The 22,445-nt window shown below is 41.2% G+C and overlaps 1 protein-coding gene across 1 annotated transcript; it reads right to left on the bottom strand.

Moving 5' to 3' along the window:
* Positions 1 to 1,478: 1,478 nt before the first annotated feature.
* On the bottom strand, positions 1,479 to 12,098 carry LOC134734860 (neuroblastoma breakpoint family member 6-like protein). The gene is given in 6 exon segments (XM_063628222.1): positions 1,479 to 1,629; positions 1,689 to 1,763; positions 2,524 to 2,575; positions 6,761 to 6,996; positions 9,582 to 9,684; positions 11,921 to 12,098. Coding segments are annotated over 6 exon segments (795 nt in total).
* Between the last annotated feature and the right edge of the window lie 10,347 nt (positions 12,099 to 22,445).

Here is a 22,445-nt window from a genome sequence, read left to right as displayed (position 1 = left end):
CAAGTGATCCAACTACCTAGGCCTCCCAAAGGGCTGGGATTATAGGTGTGCCATGCCTGGCCCTGAACATCTTTAACAGATGGTAAAGACCTTCTTCTGCACCTTATTGTGAAATTGGAAAGAGAAATAAGGATGCCTTTGTCAGAGGATGGTGTGAGTAATAAAAGCCACATACTTATCACTGACAAAATGACAAGCCTAATATGGTTTATATTACTATGAAAGCTCAATGAGTGAATTAATATAATCTCTTTCTATTGTGTAGAAGAGTATATAAAGCATATAGTCCCCTAACAATCCAAACTTTTGCCCCCAAAGTGAAGTCAAACATTCAAGTAAGGGAGAGGAGATATAGGACAAGGTTTTAATCTATACTCACACCAGTGAGGCTACCAACCCAAAGGGCTCTTGCGTACCTAATGAAGCTCCAATGGCTAGCATGGAGTTATTCTGGGAAGAGGGCATGCTGGTGGCATTGCTGTTAGATTCATCCTTTTCTCCAACAGATAGCCTCATTGTTTATTTAGATTGAATTACAACACTGAGACTAAACTAACAGAGATCTTAAAAATACCTTGGTGCTGCACAAAGATTGAGAACCCTGGCTATTTACCAAAGGGTTGCCAAGATCAAAGTCTTGTCTTTATAGAAATCCCCTGATATTCTAGTAGTCAGATGGAACCTTATGGGAAAGCGAGCACCTGAGGGGAGATGGAGACTGGAGCTTGAAACCCAGGAACGATTATAATTGCACCTCCAAACATATGGACAAGACTGCCAACATTCTTGGGATGGCTAGAACAGCTTGGGAAAACTGTTCAGGAATGATAATTATCAAGAATATTTCAAGAAGGCTCATGTCTGTAATCCAAGTACTTTAGGAGGCAGGGGTGGGTGAATTGCCTGAGCTCAGGAGTTTGAGGCCAGCCTGAGCAAGAAGGCAAGACCCTGTCTCTACCAAAAAGGCAAAAATATAGCAGGGAGGAGTGGCATGCACCTGTGGTCTCAGCTACTCAGGAGGCTGAGATGGGAGGGTCATTTGGCCTTGGGTTGTAGGTTGTGGTGAGCCGAGATCATGCCACTGCACTCCAGCCTGGGTGACAGAACAAGAGACCCTGTCTCAAAAAATACATATGTTTCAGGAAAGATAAGATGTCCCATTTTAAAGAAGGAGATCTGTTAAATGGATATGTACATGTGCGGCAGTAGTGGCAGAGAGTCTGCCATAATCTCTTCATTCTCTCCATTCTGGCCTGCTTTGAGTATGCCAGCTTGCAGATGCCAGTCTGGACCAGAGGGACTGAGGTGAGGACAGGAACAGAGCAAATTATCTGACCCATCAGGGACCTGTACTTGAGACTTGATCCCAGAGCTGTGTTCAGCCTAATCACATTTTTAAAGTGAATGTTTAGGGCCTGCCTGCAGAGAATAACATCTCTCAATTTAGACAGAAGTGGTGAGCATGTAGAATGTAGGAGCTACTGAGAGACTGATGGAGCTTTATTTTTCTTATCGAAGGAGCACTTACTGGCTATATCCACAGCAGAGGGGTCTTCCTGTGCATCAAAGAGGAAGGCATTGCTGCTGGGAAGCTGGTGGGAGTCATGGCAGCTGGAATGAGTCAAATATTGTTCATCTAGTGAGTCCTCCAGGACTTCATCCATTTCTTCCTCCTGGACCTCCCTCGTGAGCCAGGTGGAGTAGGCAAGGCAAGGGATTAAACCAAGGCAGCCTGGAACCACAGCTTCGTAGCTAGTTCTGATCTGAAGCTCATGGAAGAGGCACCAAAACCAAAAGGACCATCACATCAAAGAGAAAGTATACAGTCCACTTTTGACTAGGAGTAGAGTGTGCCTAGGCTTAGTATAGAAGTGAAAACAGCAAGTGATCAGTGCACTGACCTCAAGACACAGATAAGGCAGCAGACTCAACAACTACTCTACAATACACTCAGGGCACACAGGACACACAGTGACCCATACTATTGGCTTCAAAATGCTGCATTCAAATTTTATTTAATATTATGTGGAGTGGTCCATCATATTAAGTGCTCTTGAGACAATGCAACCTCCCAGGGCTTTTGCAGATTTTAGACCCCTAGCTCTAAATACTTGGTATGGTTTCAATTTATTTTTCTAGGTAAATTTCTGGCTATAAAGTATCTGCCAACATAATTCAGGACAACTGTAAAGAAACCAGATAGGCATCTCACTTTGTTTTGTAACCTGAGAGGTTTTAAAGATACAGAAACCAGGGATCCCTGGTTAGTTTACTTTTCGGTAAGACTGAATAGTTAACTAGTGTGAGAAATTACTAGCAACTAGGAACAAATACAAGAACTGCAAAGAGAACAGAGAACCATTTTTAAAAGGACACATTGTATAATCAGTCAACAAAAAAAGGAACAATCAGCAGTTTCTGCTTTTTCTAGATCGGGGACCTTTAACCTCTTGAGTCCTTGCTTCTGGAATCCTCTCTAGATTTGGTCAGTCCATTATCAGCCCCTTCATCATTTAGAGTTACCTGGGAGCCAGTGGCTTTTGCCTGTCTTCATTTTTCTTATCGTTGTGATTTTCTGCAAACCAAAATTAGAAAGAGCTAGTCAGAAATTAAGCAGGTCCCATTTCACACATTGCACACATGGGGCCTATATGATCAGGGACATAACACTTTACATGTGTGTTCAGAATGCTCAGTGAGAATTATTGCAGGGGGCCTCAGGTTGTGTCTTTAGAGAAGTGGCCTGGCAGGCTTACCTGAGCCCACTGGACAGGGTTTTCCTGATATGGTGAATCATCACCATGACGTCAGCTGCCTGAAGCAGAGCAAAAAGTTTAAAATGTCTTTTGTTCCCCAGCTCAAAGAATACTTGCCTGGCTGCCCTTTGGACTTCTCCAGTTGTAACCTTCCTTCCTGCCACAGGCTGGTTGCCAGACCATGACTGTTTGTCCCATAGCTACTCACACACAGAACCTGCTCCAGTCTCTGAGAGGACAAATAGCCCTGTCCTACCTCTACTCCAAAACCAGAGGACTGCCCAGGTACCTTCAAGTCTGTCCCTGTTGTGCTTCCTCAGATGTTCTTGGGGGTAATTCTTTTTTTTTCTATTCAGTTTGTTAGTGAGAATTGGGGTTGATTCTATGAAAAATATTCCAGTATAAATCAACTTTTCTAACACCAGCTTCTACTATATACAGTGCCTTAACTAACCCCAAAAGATTTGGACAGTTTATTGGGACCTGAAAATAAATAAATAAATAAATAAATAACCCTGAAAGAGAAATACAATCATGAACATTAAGATACTACTTCATGCTTCATGCTGTACTGATCTGTACAGCAGCCATGGAATTATGATTTGACCCACTTTACAAATGAGGAAACAGAAATTCAAGAAGGATCAATCATTTGCACGAAGTTAGTAAATACAGTGCTGAGACTAGAGCGTTGGTAATTCTGATTCTTAGTCCATGGGTCTTTCCATTCTAACTAGCTGCCTTCTGTCATACTGTTCTTTCTGACCACAAAGATTGAATGGAGACTTCTGCTTCTGGCCAAGTTGGAGTAATAGGGACCAGATTTGTCCTCCACCTTAAACAACTAAGAAACTGGAAAAAGTATTTTAAACTCTAGCTTCAACATTGGATATAGTGCAGTACTATAATAAATAAAAGAGGTGAGCCCTATGATTGCTCCAGTTTGCTGCCTGAGATTGTCAATTGCAGAGCAGGGAGGGAGGACCCAGGCAGAGCCTGGTAGTAAGTTTGAAGTCAGGGTGGCTAGACATCACAGGACAGACTAGAGAATAGGTTGCTGCACAGACAGAATGCCTTGGATATCTGTCTTCAATCTTCAGCTAAGTATTGATTAGTACATGTATTTGAGGAAATTATGCAAAGCAGGGCAAAGAACTTCCCAAAAGGAATAATCTCTGTAGCTCACACAGAGCTTGCAACACTTGGTGTTTCCATCAGCCTGAGTGAAAATCCCTTTTAATAGAGGGAGCACTGGTTAGAACAGGAGTCCCCAACCCCCAGCACTGGTCCACAGCCTGTTAGGAATGGGGCTGCACAGCAGAAGGTGAGCAGCCAGCAAGAAAGCATTACCACCTGAGCTCAGCCTCCTGTCAGATCAGCGATGGCATTAGATTAGCATTGGAGCACAAACCCTATTGTGAACTGTATGTGCCAGGGATCTAGGTTGCATGATACTCATGAGACTCTAACTAGTCTCAAAAAATAGAATAAAATAAAATAAAGAAGCTAGAGGAAAATATGAAACGATGAAGAGTTACATAGAAGAACTTAAAAAAAGACATAATTGAATTTAGATGAAAAATAAAGTTTGAGATGAAAATACATTGGACAGGATTAACAGCAGATTAGATGGTGCTAAAGAAAGATTAATCAATTCCAAGACATGGAAATAGAAAGAAACAAAGAGAGAAAAGAAAGATACAACAAAAATGAACAGACCATTAGTCAGCTGTGGTAAAATTTCAAAGCAGCTAATACAAATATAACTGGAGTCTTTGAAGGAGAGGATAGAGAAAAAGAATAGAATATACATTATACATATTTGATATATATATGCCAAATATAATATATTGTATATGCCATAGATAAGACTATATAAGTCATTATTATTCAAATTTGATGAGAACTATAAACATGCAGATGCAAGAAACTAAATAAAGTAAAACAATATGTAAAAGATACAACTATACAAGGTCTTATCTTAATCAAACTGCTTCAAACCAGTGATAAATAGAAAATCTTCTTTCCTTCCCTCCCTCCCTCCCTCCCTCCCTCCCTCCCTCCCTCCCTTCCTTCCTTCCCTCCCTCCCTGCCTCCCTCTGTGGACCAGGCTGGAGTAAACTCGGCTCCCTGCAGACTCCCTGCGTCCGGCTCCCGTGATTCTCCTGCCCTGGCCTGCGGGCTGCCTGGGATTGCCGCCGCGCGCCACCACCCCTCCCTGGTTTTTCTCCTTTGGCTGGAGGCGTGGTTTCGCCATGTCGGCCAGGTTGGTCTCCAGCTCCTGACCTCCAGTGCTCTGCCCACCTCGGCCTCCGGAGGTGCTGGGACTGCAGATGGAGGCTCGCTCATTCGGTGCTCGGGCTGGAGTGCGGTGGTGTGGTCTTGGCTCGCTGCAGCCTCCGCCTCCCAGCCGCCTGCCTTGGCCTCCCAGGGTTCTGGGATTGCAGCCTCTGCCTGGCCGCCGCCCCGTCTGGGAGGTGGGGAGCGTATCTGCCTGGCTGCCCATCGTCTGAGTTATGAGGAGCTCTTCTGCCCAGCCGCCACCCTGTCTAGGAAGTGAGGAACGTCTCTGCCTGGCTGCCCATCGTCTGGGATGTGAGGAACATCTCTGCCTGGCTGCCCATCGTCTGGGATGTGAGGAGCGACTCTGCCCGGCCACCTGTCTGGGAAGTGAGGAGCACCTCTGCCCGGCCGCCCCATCTGGGAAGTGAGGAGGGCCTCTGCCTGGCCGCCCCGTCTGGGAGGTCTACCACGGAGGCCAGAAGCAACGTGGGGGCTGGATGTGCTGGCTCATGCCTGTAGTCCCAGTACTATGGGAGGCTGAGGCGGGTTGATCACTTGAGGCTAGAAGCTCGAGACCAGCCTGGCCAACATGGTGAAACATATGAAAAATACAACTGTCAAACCAACCAACGAACCAAGTGACAACAAAACAGGTCTACCCTGGAGTCTTACTCTAATTTTTTCTATTTTCCTCCCTTTCTGATCCTTTATCCCACTTTTTTTTTCTTCCTCTTCCTTCTCCTTCTTCTTTGTCAAATAGAGGATTGAGTTATCATTGATCCATACAAAGTCCCTCTCTCATTTATTTTCTTTAATTCCCACCCCCCATTTCTATCCCCTGTCTTCCCATGTGCAACCTTCCTAATATGTTTGATATGCATCTTCTTGTTCGTATGTACTTTTAGAAAATGTTTATTATTTTGTGTGCAAAAAATAAAATAAAATAAAATTAAAAAAAAAAAAAGAAAATCTCAAAAGCGGCCAGAGAGAAAAGACATATTATGTACAGAGGAACAAAAATAAGAATTATGGCAGACTTCTTGTTGGAAACAATGTAAGCCAGAAAACAGTGGAATATCACTTTTCAAACACTTTTTAAAAACACGAACTGTCAACTAGAATCCTACATCCAGTGAAAACATCTTCCAGAAATGAAGGTGAGTTCTTATGCTCATCAAAATGAAGTAATCCACTATACTCTATCTCTCTTACTGATTGAAACTAAGAACTCTCAGGCCAGGCACAGTGGCTCATATCTGTAATCCCAGCACTTTGGGAGGCCAAAGCAGGTGGATCACTTGAGCTCAGTAGTTCAAGACCAGCCTGGGCAACAGGGAGAAACCCTGTCTCTACAAAAAATATAAAAATTAGCCAGGTGTGGTGGCACAGACCTGTAGTCCCAGCTACTTGGGAGGCTGAGGTGGGAGGATTGCTTGAGCCCAGGAAGCACAGATTGCAGTCAGCCAAGATCATGTCACTGCACTCCAGCTTGGGTAAGAGAGCAACACTCTGTCTCAAAATAAAAAACAAAACTCAGATCTCTTGAAAGAATATGAAAAGTGATCACCTGAGTGCTCCAAAGAGGAAACAACAGAATGCAGATTAAGGACCATAGTCAAAACTAAAATAAAATCTACAATGGAGATAACTTTGCATTTTTTCTCTCCACTTTGGGGCACTTGGGAGGAGCTAAGGGTCTTCAGAGCCTGCAGCCAACTTACCTGTGTCAAGTTTTCTGACAAGGATCTCTGTCAGCTGTCTTCCTTGCACCATTTGCTCACAGAATCTCTGTCTCTGGTAGTAGGCAATGCCAGTGTTCCTGAGAAGGCCCTCAAAATACTTGACTGTGTTCTTCATATGCTGGGTGAAAAGGTAGCAGACACCTCTCCCTTCCTGTATCTTCTGTCATAAGTGGTTCAGTTCTTCAGCCTGAGCTTGAATTAAGGGATCATGTATCCTAAGGTGGGAAAGAAGAGTAAAATGTATGAGGGAATGTAGTGAATAATAGATTATAGAAGTTTCCGTGGAGAGATGTCTTAGAATCCCTGTAAGGAACTCCCAAGTTGAATTCTTTTTCTTTTTTTTTGAGACAGAGTCTCACTCTGTCACCCAGGCTGGAGTGCAGTGATGTGATCTCGGTTCACTGCAACCTCTGCCTCTGCCCCCACCTCTGAGCTTCAAGCAATTCTCTGTACTCAGCCTTCCAAGTAGCTCAGACTACAGGTGCCCGCCACTATGCCAGGATAATTTATATATTTTTTGTAGAGATGGGGTCTTGCCATGTTGGCCATGCTAGTCTCGAACTCCTGACCTGAAATGATTCGTGCATCTCAGTGTTCCAAACTTCTGGGATTACAGGCATGAGCCACCGCACATGGCCCAAGATGAATTCTTGTACATGTTGTGTGACTTGCCTGTGGCAGAAGGAATGAAGAAACAGCCTTGGGTTTGTCTGTTATCTTACTAACTTTCCTTTAAAAAGATGCCCCTTTGGTTCCCCACTTTAGCCCAAGTACATTTCCATATGCAGTAACTGGCAGAAAAAAAAAAAGCCAGGTTCAAATGTGTTGGGCAGGTATCTCTGGTATTAATTGAAAGTTAAAAAGAAAAATCAGTGAAAAAGTCAAGAAGGGGAGTATTCTTTTGAATGACATGAGGATAGACTATAATCAGTAAGGAGACAGTTAAAACTAAAGTTCTGGCCAGGCGCAGTGGCTCACACCTGTAATCCCAGCACTTTGGGAGGCCAAGGCAGGTGGATCACCCTAGGTCCAGAGTTTTGAGACCAGCCTGGCCAACATGGCGAAACCCCATCTCTACTAAAAATACAAAAATTAGCTGGCGTGGTGGTGTGCATCTGTACTCTCAGCTCTTTGGGAGGCTGACCTAGGAGGATCGCTTGAACCTGAGAGGTGGAGGTTGCAGTGAGCTGAGCTCACACCACTGAACTCTAGCCTGGGCAACAGGGTAAGTCTCCATCTCAAAAATAAAGTAAAGTTCTGAGTAGTAATTTCATTACTCTATGGGGATTTCTTTTTTTTCTAATTATTGTTTAAATATTTCTCTTGGTGATATGGTTTGGCTCTGTGTCCCCTCTCAAATCTCATGTTGGATTGTAATCCAACCAGGGACCTGCTGGAAAGTGACTGGATTATGGGGGTGGATTTCCCCCTTGCTGTTCTCATGATAGTGGTGAGTTCTCATGAGGTCTGGTTGTTTGGAAGTGTAGCACCTCCCTCTTTGCTCTCTCTCTCTCTTCTGTTCTGGCCATGTGAAGACCATGCCTCCTTCCCCTTTGACTTCTGCAATGATTGTAAGTTTTCTGAGGCCTGCCCAGAAGCAGAAGTCTGTACAGCCCACAGAACCATGAGACGATCAAACCTCTTTTCTTTATAAATCACCAGTCTCAGATACATGTTTATAGCAGTGTCAGAATGGCCTACTACACATGAGTTCCAATGTAGAGTGTGAGCTCTGTGAGTCTAAAGACAGTGGCACCTATTACCCAACTTACAGCACCTGGTAGTATGTACACATACAAGTAGTTATTCAGTTAATGTTTAGAGCCATGTAATCCCAGAGCTGGACTGACCATTTACAGTCATCTACCCCATCTAATGCTTAAATTTTCTCCCTGCTATTCTTCTAAGTAGTATCTGCAGGTCCTCTTTCAAACTCTATTCCATAGAGTTACTAGAAAGTGTCAGGGGAAGTAAAGACACATGCTGGGGAGGAACAGGGGCTCCAGACCTATCCCCCCTTCAATCAAATATCTCTGCTTTGGTGAGTTTTACACATTTGAGCTTCTATGATTTAATTTCAACAAAGGATTAAAAGAAGTTTCAAATGCTACAATCTACCTTATGTCTGAAAGCCTCTAAGGATAGTCAATGCTACTCCTGAGCGAATTAATAATTCATTTTCCACACAACAGCTGCTCAGTCATCTATCTACCCAGTAGCCCTACCAGTTAATACTCCACCTAGTATAATACTTTTTTTATAAGTTTGGAAGACAAACATTCTTATCATGAAATGCACTTTGGAAAGTTTGGAAATATCTCTTATAGAAAATGTTAATGACAATCACCACATCTATAAATGGGAACAAACATAATAATTACAGAAAATAGTTGTTCAGAGTTTTATATGTGTTAGAGATGATTCTAACTACTTGCAATTGTGCATTTAATCTTCATAACCCTCTAAGGTAGATACTGTCAGTATTTCCAGTTTATAAATGAGGTAGCCTAGGTTAATCACGTGCAGAAAAGTGAAGTATATTTGACCAAGGACACACAAATAGAAGCCACATTGGTAGTATTCCAACGCAGGCAGCTGTCTCCATTTTACTAATATGCTATTTAATTGGAAACCCTAGAGACCTAACTAGACCGTAGCCTCATTGTGTCTTTATCTAGTTCTGTGCCTGTGTCACACATTTCTGCCCTTCTCCTTGCACACATTTGCTCTTTGTTCTACCTGTCTGAGTTGCCCCACTTCAAACAGTATTTATACACTTCCCACAGACCTACCTCCTTACCGAAGCCTTGCAGCTGGCCTTGGCAATTCAGCCAGCTCCCTCTCCTGAAACTGCAGCTCCTCCTCCAGCACAGATTCTATAAAGTCATTGCACTCTTCACACTCTGAGAAAAGACAGACATGCCTGCATCATGGAAGGCTGGACGTGCTGCTGTGGTCACTGCCTGCAGAGCAGAAGGCAGGGTCTATCTCAAGGATAAAAGTATCCCCAGTACCAGGCTTTACACTGGGATTTCCATATCTTTATTCCTCAGTCTCTCAACTACTTACTCCCTGTTTTAGAGATGAGGAAAGAAAAGCCCACAGGCCAATAAGGTAACTTGACAAGATGATTCAACTGCAATGAGGCAGTCAGAATTCACATCCCCTGGGGTCTGACTCCACATCTTTTTCTTTTCTTTTCTTTTCTTTTTTGAGATGGAATCTCACTTTTTTGCCCAGGCTGGAATGCAGTGGCACCATCTTGGTTCACTGCACCTCTGACTCCCGGGTTATTCTCCTGCCTCAGCCTCCCAAGTAGCTGAGATTACAAGTGTGCCCCACCACACCCTGCTAGTTGTTGTGTTTTCAGCAAAGACAGGGCTTCACCATGTTGGACAGGCTGCTCTCGAACTCCTGACCTCTAATGATCCACCCGCCTTGGCTTCCCAAAGTGCTGGGATTACAGTAAGTGAGCCACTGCACCCAGCCATGACTTCAAATCTTAAGGCCAATTTATGAAGCCTTACAGCCTTTTAAGTAAAACATGAACATAAGGACTTGCTCTGTGTTTGGGAAGATACTAAGAACTGTAGGACTGATGGTCCTCCTGTTTCAAGAGTTTCAATAATCCCAAGATATTTCAAAGATTTAAACATTTATCTGTATACAGCTGTGTAAAACTGTATATAGAGGAGAAAGATCCACATGATATATGCCCAAAAGCTAATAGGTGGTGTCTTAAAGGGAGAACCAACACATAGTGTTTTTCATAGTACTGTTGCAGTAGGTTTTTAAGAATTATCATCATATGATCATTACCACCATCCAAAGAGGTAGTTCCTACTCTATTACCATTACAGATGAGAAAACTGAGGCACAGTGACAATAAGTTAGATTTGAACCCAGGAAATTTGGCCCTAGGGTATATGCTCTTTAATCACTGCACAATAATACCTTTATACTAAGGTCTTAGGTAGTATCTTTCTTCTTCTCTAGCTTGAGAAATTTTTTCCCACAATTATAATGGGTGAAGGTTTTCTTTTTTAAACTAGTTTTTCCACACACCAAAGCTCATCTTTTCACTTCTTTAATAAGTGGGCTTTTGGCTTTACTTTTCTATGACAGTAATTTAGACAGCAACTTTTAGCCACCCCCCACACAATGATTTATTTAAAAATAATTGTAGAAATTGGAAAGCAAACTCAATTTCAATGTTAACCAGAATTCTCTTCTAATATCCTTGTTCCTCTCATGCCCTTGTTCCCATGTTTCCTTGTCATTACAGCTTCCCTTCCTTGACTATTAGTAACAGGTTTGGGATTTTACAGTGGATTTAAAAATGTGAGAGCTAACTGCAGAGAGGAAAGGGCCAGCCCCTAACCTGGCCTGGCCTTCTACTGAGAACGGCGGTCTGTTCCACTTGGCTTTGTTTTCATTTTGGCCATATGTCTCATAGCTCTGATCCTGGACGTCCACCTGCAGTTGCTTGCTGTCTGTAAAGTTGACACTCAGAGAGAGACAGAAAGGGTGTTACAAAGTCTCTGATTTTTCTGGAAATACCCTCAATCTAACCAGAACATGAGGAATGGCTTATCTGAACTTATGTGGGAAGAGAATCTTGATCCAGGTATCATAAAGACTTTTCTCCATGTCTGCTATTGAAGTTCACATCTCCACATATCTGTGACTCAGTTGAGAATAGGTAAAGTTCCTTCAAGGCAGATAGTGTATACTATAACTCCTTTCATCCCTGGTGCTGTGGTGCTGTTGGCACAGTGCTTTGCAAATGGGAGCTTTTAAAAAAGTTTAAATTGAATCCTGAGATGTTTTAACCAACAGTGATGTTACATGTTTGTAGAATCTGATATTCATTGCTGAGAGGGGAAAGACAGTTTCATGCTTAAACCAAGGTTTTAGTCTCTATTCCTCACTACACTTGCCCTGCAAACTTTACACCTTTGTGCCTCAGTTTTTCTGTCCTTGGCAAATTGAGAGTAAAATGCCCACTTCTACCTTTCTGAGAGTGTAGTTAGGATAAAATTAATTTTGATAGAGAATAAAGTCTGCAGTGTTTCATTTCACAGAGGAAAGATGGACAATCATTTATCACTTTGGTGACCATGCCCCTATGGGACCTACTGTATTTCTGCAAGTGATTGGCCAGGGAGTAAACAGTAGCTTTGAATGTCAGGAATTTCTCTGTGAGGTCTTGAAAGTTCTCTTTGCACTTTTCCAGTTCAGAGTGCAAGTACTGATTGGTTTCCAGGATGCTCATTTCTGCCCTTGGACCAAAACAAGTGGTGGGAGACACTGCCATGCTGAAGCTTGTGGAGGAAGTAGAATCAGAGCCTAGGGAGAATAAACCCAAACAAATAACAAATTAAAAACAAATGCATGGATTATGGTAATGGTTGCACTACTTGGGTAAATTACTAAAAATTATTGAACTGTACAATTATAATGGGTAAATTTTATAGTATGTACATTATACCTCAGTAAAGTTTCTTTACATTAAACAAAGGATTTAAACACATCAAAAGAAAGCAGATCTGATTCATAACTTACTTTTGGGATAAACTTCATCAGCATCCCACAACTCTGAGAATCCTTAGCCGCAAAAACAAGGCACAAGGTGCCTAAGCTTAGAGTCTAAGGTACTGTCTGTGGTTCAGGCTCTGATAGGAATGCCAGAGGTAAGACCCAGTGCCAGGGAACTGTCTGGAGTCACAATCAGAATTAGAAGATGGGAGTGTCATGGAATGTTAGGATCTCTGCCTTCCAGGTGTCTAGGCCATGTGGAAACACAGGTCTCTTCTGAAGGTCACCACCAATGGAGAGCACTGCCTCAGCAGTCATTCTCAGTATTTGTATACCCTTGTGACAATACCACAGTCCTATCTCTTTATAAAATTCAACCATATTTTCATTGTTTATTATTGCAAATGCATAGAAAATATCAAGGAATACATATTTCCCCAAGTTCTATTGTTGTCTTAAGGACTGTCATGAAGTCATTTTCTTTCTAATGAAAAATTTAACACTTTTAGATAGTCTTGACATTCTTCTTTGGTTCTCCAGTTTTCCACATCATTTATATTATAAGAAAAAAAATCCCGAATATTCTGCTCAGTGTGTGAATAATTGATTTACATGGATTTAGAGGACAGGTGCAGTGGTTCACACCTGTAATCCCACCACTTTGGGAGACCAAGGTGGTTGGATCACTTGAGCTCAGGAGCTTGAGACCAACCTGCGCAGCATGGCGAAACCCTGCCGCTACAAAAAAGTTTAAAAAATTAGCTGGGCATAGGCCCAGGCACAATGGCTCATGCCTGTAATCCCAGCACTTTGGGAGGCTGAGGCGAGTGGATCATGAGCTCAGGAGATCGAGACCATCCTGGCTAACATGGTGAAACCTCATCTCTACTAAAAATACAAAAAATTAGCTGGTCATGGTGGCGGGTGAGCCATGATCACTCACTGCAAGCTTGGGTCCAGGTGTTTTTTGCTGTAGTGAACCAAGATCATGCCACTGCACTCCATTCTGGATGACAAAGTGAGACCCTGTCTCAAAAAATCAAAGCAAAATAAATAATAGAAGGATTTTGGTCAATGTCTTAATATACTTCTTGCTTCAAACCCATGTTATACTGGCATCTTTTCCCCCACTGGGGAAGCATGTTAATTTTTTGTTGTTTTTGCTTTTTTTTTAATAGACAGGGTCTAGCTCTGCTGCTCAACCTGGAATGCAATGGTGTGATCACAGCTCTCCTCAGCCTCAAACTCCCAGGCTCAAGGGATCCTCCTGCCTCAGCCTCCTGAATAGCCAGGACTACAGGCACATGTCATCATACTCAACTATTTTGTGCATGTGTGTGTGTGTGTGTGTGTGTGTGTAGATGGGGTCTCACTATATTGCCCAGGCTGGTGTCAAACTCTTGGGCCCAAGTTATTCTCATACCTTGGCCTCCCAAAGTATTGGAATTACAGGTGTAAGCCACCACACCTGGCCCATGCTGGCTTTTCACTTAACTTGAGGACAAGCTTGATATTCACAACTCCTAACCCCACTCTCCTCTTCTATATGTGGGTTGCTTTGTGTTATAATCTCTATATACATATTTTCTGCTTGTCACTTATGGTTTTCATTCTAACTCCATATGATTTCTTTCCAATTTGTCACAATTGCTGAAATAATTTATGTATATCTCTTTAAATACATGTAGTTGCCACCTAATTTGGAATGACTTATAAACTGTTACTATTTTATAGTTTGAAGCAGTTTTTATGGAACACTAATGATTTGCATTGAGCCAAAGCCATTGGCCTGAGGATATATTCTCAGACAGAGCATGGTAAAAATCAAGTTAATGAGTCTGTGGCGGTGGTGATCAACAGTATTCCTGTGCAATAGGGTTTAGTGGGATAGAAACTGAGGTTTTAAAGACAAGCATAGATAGGCAGAAGAGAAGTCATCCCCTGATGTACCTCTTCATTTCCTATGTATCAATTCCTCCCTGGTTTTTTGAGACTGAGATAGGGAGACTCTTATGGAATATCTGTCCTTTCCCTTCAGCTGCCTGACTTTCCTGGGCTACTGGCCTACACATGTGTAATCATGGTCACTTCCACATTCATGACAAACAGTAGGAAGCAGGACCAACAAACTGCATACCCTACATGCTAACCTGAAACTATAGTGTGTGATAGTTTATGAGACATATCAGAAGCTATATGATTTTAGTCCTTTTAAATTTATTAAGATTTATTTTAAGGGCTAGCATATGGTCTATTCTATAGAACATCCCATGTGTACTTGAGAGGAAGTGTATTCTGTTTTTCTTGAGTGGAGTAGTCTATAGATGTCTGGTAGTTTATGTTGTTTAAATCTTTTATTTCTTTATTGATCTTCTGCATAGTTGCTCTATCCATTATTGAAAGTTGTGGTATTAAAGTCTCTGTCTACTATTGTTAAATTGTCTATTTCTCCATTCAATTCTGTCAGTTTTTGCTTCCTGTGTTTTGAGGCTCTGTTAGATGCATGTGTATTTATAATTGTACTCTCTTCTTGATGGATTAACACTTTTATCATTACAAAATAGCCCTCATTCTCTTTAGTAACTTTTTTTGTGTTAAAGTCTCTTGTTTATTTTGTCTGGTATTAGGATAGTTGTTACTGAAACACCAGAGGTTTGATTTAAGTCTTGCTGTTCACTGCACCGAAAGCCAATCACTGAGCCAACTAGCATTGCCAGGGAAGAAGGCTTTCATCCAGTACTGCAACTTAGGAGATGGGAGATCAGTCTCAAATCCATCTTCCTGACCAATGAAAATTCAGGGTTTAGATAGCAGGGAAGAAATGGAACTACATGCAGGAAAACAGGAATTAGGGAGAGGTAAGAAAGAGGAATTGGTCAACAGGAAGCAGGTGGTCACCTAGGCAATTATGATGGGATAAGGGGTCTGACATTTCATTGTCCAGATGTGGTACTCTGGTAAATTTCAGTTCTTTGATACTATCTGGAAGGCCTGATGGTTGGTTTCCTGAGAAAGGAACTCAGATAATACAAATGTAACTTTCTCAAATTTCGAGACTGAAAGGGTCAGTTTCTATGTTTATTCAAAAGAAATGAGAAACATCAGTTCTATGGGACAGTTGGGTTGGTTTAAAAGTCACTTCAGCTTTCTTATGGTTGCTAATTACAGAATTATGTTACATTGTATGGCAAAGGGATTTTGCAGATACAATTAAATTAACCTTAAAATGGGGAGATTATAAAAGTTGACTAATCTAATAACATGGGCCTTTAAAGTCTGGGTCTAAAGGTCAGAGGTCAGCAAACTAAGAAGTTAGAGAGATCCAAAACATGTTAGTGATTCAATGAGGAAAAAACTCTTCATTGCTGACTTTGGTGATGGTGAGAGTCACAAATAAATAAAGTCCTCAACTAATTATGAAGTCAACAACTTCATAATTAGTGCTACCTGCAAATATGGGCTAACAATATTTTTAAATGCATTTACAATACGTAGTGAACAGATTCACATTGTCTCTACCTACTCTTCTCTTTCACTTTGTCCCTGCATGCTACTATGACTGTCTAGAAGGGAGGACACAAACACCAGGGCTTTGTGCAGGCTTCTCTCCTTTCCTGGAATGCTATGGCTCTCTAGAGCCAGAGAGCACTGCTGAAGGTGGCTGAGTACAGGCAACTGATGGTGTTAGAAGCCACAGGCCCTTGATTAATCCAGGCTTTAACCTTCACCCACCTCAAAGTCCTAAGAGTCCTCCTTATAGCTTTCTATCAGATTTATACAGGTTATTACCCACAAACCTTGCTCCTCCTTGGACCCCTAAGGCCAGGGTTTCTAATATCTTCATCATTTTTGAGGTATCTAGTAACTCTTCTTCCTGGAGTTTCAGTTACTTCATCCCCACTGCCAAGTGAAAAGTTACCAGACGACCAGCACAAAGCCTCATATGCAAATCAGGGCTAAACAGCGACTGGTTGATATTTTGTCTAGATCAGCCATGGATATTGTCAAATGTGACAAGAATATTATTTCTAAAAGTTCCACACTACAGAAACACACTAGAACTTACTTCCCACATTAAAAGACAATCTGGAGGAGTGGCTATCACATCTCAGGCCAAGCATTAATCTTTCCAGGATTACAACTTGGCTCCCAAAGTTGGCAAGCTATTGCTTAGATAAATTATTTAATCTCTGTTATACCAAAATTATTGTCAGGCACCCACAATTTGCACCTGGCTGCTATACCTCTATGAAGACTAGAATTACCTATGAGTAAGAGTCCGAAATAAGCTTTCTTAATCAATTCAGACCTGTCTCACATACTTTTAGTTTTACAATTGATAACCATGAAGGAATTCTGAGTGGAGGTGCCCTGACCTTGAGCTATCTTTATTGCTCAAACCAATAGGACAATTTGCTGAGGCCTCAGAGATCCACTCCCTCCAGGGAATCCCTGATTTCCCAAAATTTGGTTGAGATCCAAGGTTTATTTTGCTGTACAACTCATTTTCTGGAGTTTTACTTGCTTCCAACAATGAAGGCAAGTTTTCCTGCTTCCATGATGATGGAGAGCAGGCAATTCCTTTCTGGGGTTTCAGTTCACTTCTAACAAGGAAGGAGAGTTTGAGTTTTTTCCTGCTTCTAGGATGGTATAGATCAGTCTTCAGCCTGGGCTCCATTCCTAGGTAACTAACTGAATCTGTGTTTTGTCTTGGAAATTCTCCTAAATGACTAAAGTTAAGATTGATCATAATTTCTTCTTACCATTAGAGTGCTAAGCAATCATATAAATTGTGTGATCATTAATTTTCTGAACTGTTTTTTGTTTGCATTTTTATTGTTGTTTCCTTCTTTTCCCCATTGGGTTTGACCAGTTCTATCTGACTTGATCAAATCCAAAGGAAAGTCCCAAATTATGAGGACAAGGCCTCTGAATTGGGTAATTCTCTGCAGAAAAATAAATAAATACATAATAAAAATTTAAAAAGAGGAAGAGCAGGGAAAGAAAAATAAATAAATAAATAAATAAATAAATAAATAAATAATAAATAACTAAGCAGCCATCAAGAAAATAAAGGTTTTCGCTGGGCACAGTGGCTCATGCCTGTATTTATTTATTTATTTATTTATTTATTTTTATTATACTTTATGGTTTTAGGGTACATGTGCACAATGTGCAGGTTTGTTACATATGTATCCATGTGCCATGTTGATTTCCTGCACCCATTAACTCGTCATTTAGCATTAGGTGTATCTCCTAATGCTGTCCTTCCCCCCTCCCCCCACTCCACAACAGTCCCCGGAGTGTGATGTTCCCCTTCCTGTGTCCATGAGTTCTCATTGTTCAATTCCCACCTATGAGTGAGAACATGCGGTGTTTGGTTTTTTGTCCTTGCGATAGTTTACTGAGAATGATGTTTTCCAGCTTCATCCATGTCCCTACAAAGGACACGAACTCATCATTTTTTATGGCTGCATAGTATTCCATGGTGTATATGTGCCACATTTTCTTAATCCAGTCTATTGTTGTTGGACATTTGGGTTGGTTCCAACTCTTTGCTATTGTGAATAGTGCCGCAATAAACATACGTGTGCATGTGTCTTTATAGCAGCATGATTTATAGTCCTTTGGGTATATACCCAGTAATGGGATGGCTGGGTCAAATGGTATTTCTAGTTCGAGATCGCTGAGGAATCACCACACTGACTTCCACAATGGTTGAACTAGTTTACAGTCCCACCAACAGTGTAAAAGTGTTCCTATTTCTCCACATCCTCTCCAGCACCTGTTGTTTCCTGATTTTTTAATGATGGCCATTCTAACTGGTGTGAGATGGTATCTCACTGTGGTTTTGATTTGCATTTCTCTGATGGCCAGTGATGATGAGCATTTTTTCATGTGTTTTTTGGCTGCATAAATGTCTTCTTTTGAGAAGTGTCTGTTCATGTCCTTTGCCCACTTTTTGATGGGGTTGTTTGTTTTTTTCTTGTAAATTTGTTTGAGTTCATTGTAGATTCTGGATATTAGCCCTTTGTCAGATGAGTAAGTTGCAAAAATGTTCTCCCATTCTGTAGGTTGCCTGTTCACTCTGATGGTAGTTTCTTTTGCTGTGCAGAAGCTCTTTAGTTTAATGAGATCCCATTTGTCAATTTTGGCTTTTGTTGCCATTGCTTTTGGTGTTTTAGACATGAAGTCCTTGCCCACGCCTATGTCCTGAATGGTATTGCCTAAGTTTTCTTGTAGGATTTTAATGGTTTTAGGTCTAACATATAAGTCTTTAATCCATCTTGAATTAATTTTTGTATAAGGTGTAAGGAAGGGATCCAGTTTCAGCTTTCTACATATGGCTAGCCAGTTTTCCCAGCACCATTTATTAAATAGGGAATCCTTTCCCCATTTCTTGTTTTTGTCAGGTTTGTCAAAGATCAGGTAGTTGTAGCTATGTGGCATCATTTCTGAGGGCTCTGTTCTGTTCCATTGATCTATGTCTGTGTTGTGGTACCAGTACCATGCTGTTTTGGTTACTGTAGCATTGTAGTATAGTTTAAAGTCAGGTAGCGTGATGCCTCCAGCTTTGTTCTTTTGGCTTAGGATTGACTTGGCGATGCGGGCTCTTTTTTGGTTCCACATGAACTTTAAAGTAGTTTTTTCCAATTCTGTGAAGAAAGTCATTGGTAGCTTGATGGGGATGGCATTGAATCTATAAATTACCTTGGGCAGTATGGCCATTTTCACGATATTGATTCTTCCAACCCATGAGCATGGAACCTTCTTCCATTTGTTTGTATCCTCTTTTATTTCATTGAACAGTGGTTTGTAGTTCTCCTTGAAGAGGTCCTTCACATCCCTTGTAAGTTGGATTCCTAGGTATTTTATTCTCTTTGAAGCAATTGTGAATGGGAGTTCACTCATGATTTGGCTCTCTGTTTGTCTGTTATTGGTGTACAAGAATGCTTGTGATTTTTGTACATTAATTTTGTATCCTGAGACTTTGCTGAAGTTGCTAATCAGCTTAAGGAGATTTTGGGCTGAGACAATGGGGTTTTCTAGATATACAATCATGTCATCTGCAAACAGGGACAATTTGACTTCCTCTTTTCCTAATTGAATACCCTTTATTTCCTTCTCCTGCCTGATTGCTCTGGCCAGAACTTCCAGCACTATGTTGAATAGGAGCGGTGAGAGAGGGCATCCCTGTCTTGTGCCAGTTTTCAAAGGGAATGCTTCCAGTTTTTGCCCATTCAGTATGATATTGGCTGTGGGTGTGTCATAGATAGCTCTTATTATTTTGAGATACGTCCCATCAATACCTAATTTATTGAGAGTTTTTAGCATGAAGGGTTGTTGAATTTTGTCAAAGGCCTTTTCTGCATCTATTGAGATAATCATGTGGTTTTTGTCTTTGGTTCTGTTTATATGCTGGATTACATTTATTGATTTGCGTATGTTGAACCAGCCTTGCATCCCAAGGATGAAGCCCACTTGATCATGGTGGATAAGCTTTTTGATGTGCTGCTGGATTCGGTTTGCCAGTATTTTATTGAGGATTTTTGCATCAATGTTCATCAAGGATATTGGTCTGAAATTCTCTTTTTTGGTTATATCTCTGCCAGGCTTTGGTATCAGGATGAGGCTGGCTTCGTAAAATGTGTTAGGGAGGATTCCCTCTTTTTTCATCGATTGGAATAGTTTCAGAAGGAATGGTACCAGTTCCTCCTTGTACCTCTGGTAGAATTCAGCTGTGAATCCATCAGGTCCTGGACTCTTTTTGGTTGGTAAGCTGTTGATTATTGCCACAATTTCAGAACCTGTTATTGGTCTATTCAGAGATTCAACTTCTTCCTGGTTTAGTCTTGGGAGGGTGTATTTGTCAAGGAATTTATCCATTTCTTCTAGATTTTCTAGTTTATTTGCATAGAGGTGTTTGTAGTATTCTCTGATGGTAGATTGTATTTCTGTGGGATCGGTGGTGATATCCCCTTTTTCGTTTTTTAGTGCATCTATTTGATTCTTCTCTCTTTTCTTCTTTATTAGTCTTGCTAGCGGTCTATCAATTTTGTTGATCTTTTCAAAAAACCAGCTCCTGGATTCATTAATTTTTTGAAGGGTTTTTTGTGTCTCTATTTCCTTCAGTTCTACTCTGATTTTAGTTATTTCTAGCCTTCCGCTAACTTTTGAATGTGTTTGCTCTTGCTTTTCTAGTTCTTTTAATTGTGATGTTAGGGTGTCAATTTTGGATCTTTCCTGCTTTCTCTTGTGGGCATTTAGTGCTATAAATTTCCCTCTACACACTGCTTTGAACGTGTCCCAGAGATTCTGGTATGTTGTGTCTTTGTTCTCGTTGGTTTCAAAGAACATCTTTATTTCTGCCTTCATTTCATTATGTACCCAATAGTCATTCAGGAGCAGGTTGTTCAGTTTCCATGTAGTTGAGCGGTTTTGAGTGAGTTTCTTAATTCTGAGTTCTAGTTTGATTGCACTGTGCTCTGAGAGACAGTTTGTTATAATTTCTGTTCTTTTACATTTGCTGAGGAGAGCTTTACTTCCAACTATGTGGTCAATTTTGGAATAGGTGTGGTGTGGTGCTGAAAAAAATGTATATTCTGTTGACTTGGGGTGGAGAGTTCTGTAGATGTCTATTAGGTCCACTTTATGTAGAGCTGAGTTCAATTCCTGGATATCCTTGTTAACTTTCTGTCTCGTCGATCTGTCTAATGTTGACAGTGGGGTGTTAAAATCTCCCATTATTATTGTGTGGGAGTTTAAGTCCCTTTGTAGGTCACTGAGGACTTGCTTTATGAATCTGGGTGCTCCTGTGTTGGGTGCATATATATTTAGGATAGTTAGCTCTTCTTGTTGAATTGATCCCTTTACCATTATGTAATGGCCTTCTTTGTCTCTTTTGATCTTTGTTGGTTTAAAGTCTATTTTATCAGAGACTAGGATTGCAACCCCTGCCTTTTTTTGATTTCCATTTGCTTGATAGATCTTCCTCCATCCCTTTATTTTGAGTCTATGTGTGTCTCTGCATGTGAGATGGGTTTCCTGAATACAGCACACTGATGGGTCCTGACTCCTTATCCAGTTTGCCAGTCTGTGTCTTTTGATTGGAGCATTTAGCCCATTTACATTTAACGTGAATATTGTTATGTGTGAATCTGATCCTGTCATTATGATGTTAGTTGGTTATTTTGCTCGTTAGTTGCTATAGTTTGTTCCTAGCCTCGAAGGTCTTTACAATTTGGCGTGTTTTTGAAGTGGCTGGTACCGGTTGTTCCTTTCCATGTTTAGTGCTTCCTTCAGGAGCTCTTTTAGGGCAGGCCTGGTGGTGACAAAATCACTCAGCATTTGCTTGTCTGTAAAGTATTTTATTTCTCCTTCACTTATGAAGCTTAGTTTGGCGGGATAGGAAATTCTGGGTTGAAAATTCTTTTCTTTAAGAATGTTGAATATCGGCCCCCACTCTCTTCTGGCTTGTAGAGTTTCTGCTGAGAGATCAGCTGTTAGTCTGATGGGCTTCCCTTTGTGGGTAACCCGACCTTTCTCTCTGGCTGCCCTTAACATTTTTTCCTTCATTTCAACTTTGGTGAATCTGACAATTATGTGTCTTGGAGTTGCCCTTCTCGAGGAGTATCTTTGTGGCGTTCTCTGTATTTCCTGAATCTGAATGCTGGCCTGCCTTGCTAGATTGGGGAAGTTCTCCTGGATAATATCTTGCAGAGTGTTTTCCAACTTGGTTCCATTCTCCCCATCATTTTCAGGTACACCAATCAGACGTAGGTTTGGTTTTTTCACATAGTCCCAAATTTCTTGGAGGCTTTGTTCATTTCTTTTTATTCTTTTTTCTCTAAACTTCCCTTCTCTCTTCATTTCATTCATTTCATCTTCTATCAGTGATACCCTTTCTTCCAGTTGATCGCATCTGCTACTGAGGCTTCTGCAATCTTCGCGTAGTTCTCAAAACTTGGCTTTCAGCTCCATGAGCTCCTTTACGCCCTTCTCTCCATTGGTTATTCTAGTTATCCATTCTTCTAATTTTTTTTCAAAGTTTTTAACTTCTTTGCTATTGTTTTGAATTTCCTCTCGTAGCTCAGAGTAGTTTGATCGTCTGACGCCTTCTTCTCTC

Source organism: Symphalangus syndactylus, chromosome 12 (assembly GCF_028878055.3).
Source record: "Symphalangus syndactylus isolate Jambi chromosome 12, NHGRI_mSymSyn1-v2.1_pri, whole genome shotgun sequence".
NCBI classification, from domain to species: domain Eukaryota; kingdom Metazoa; phylum Chordata; class Mammalia; order Primates; family Hylobatidae; genus Symphalangus; species Symphalangus syndactylus.
This window is presented reverse-complemented; position numbering and strand designations above follow the sequence as displayed.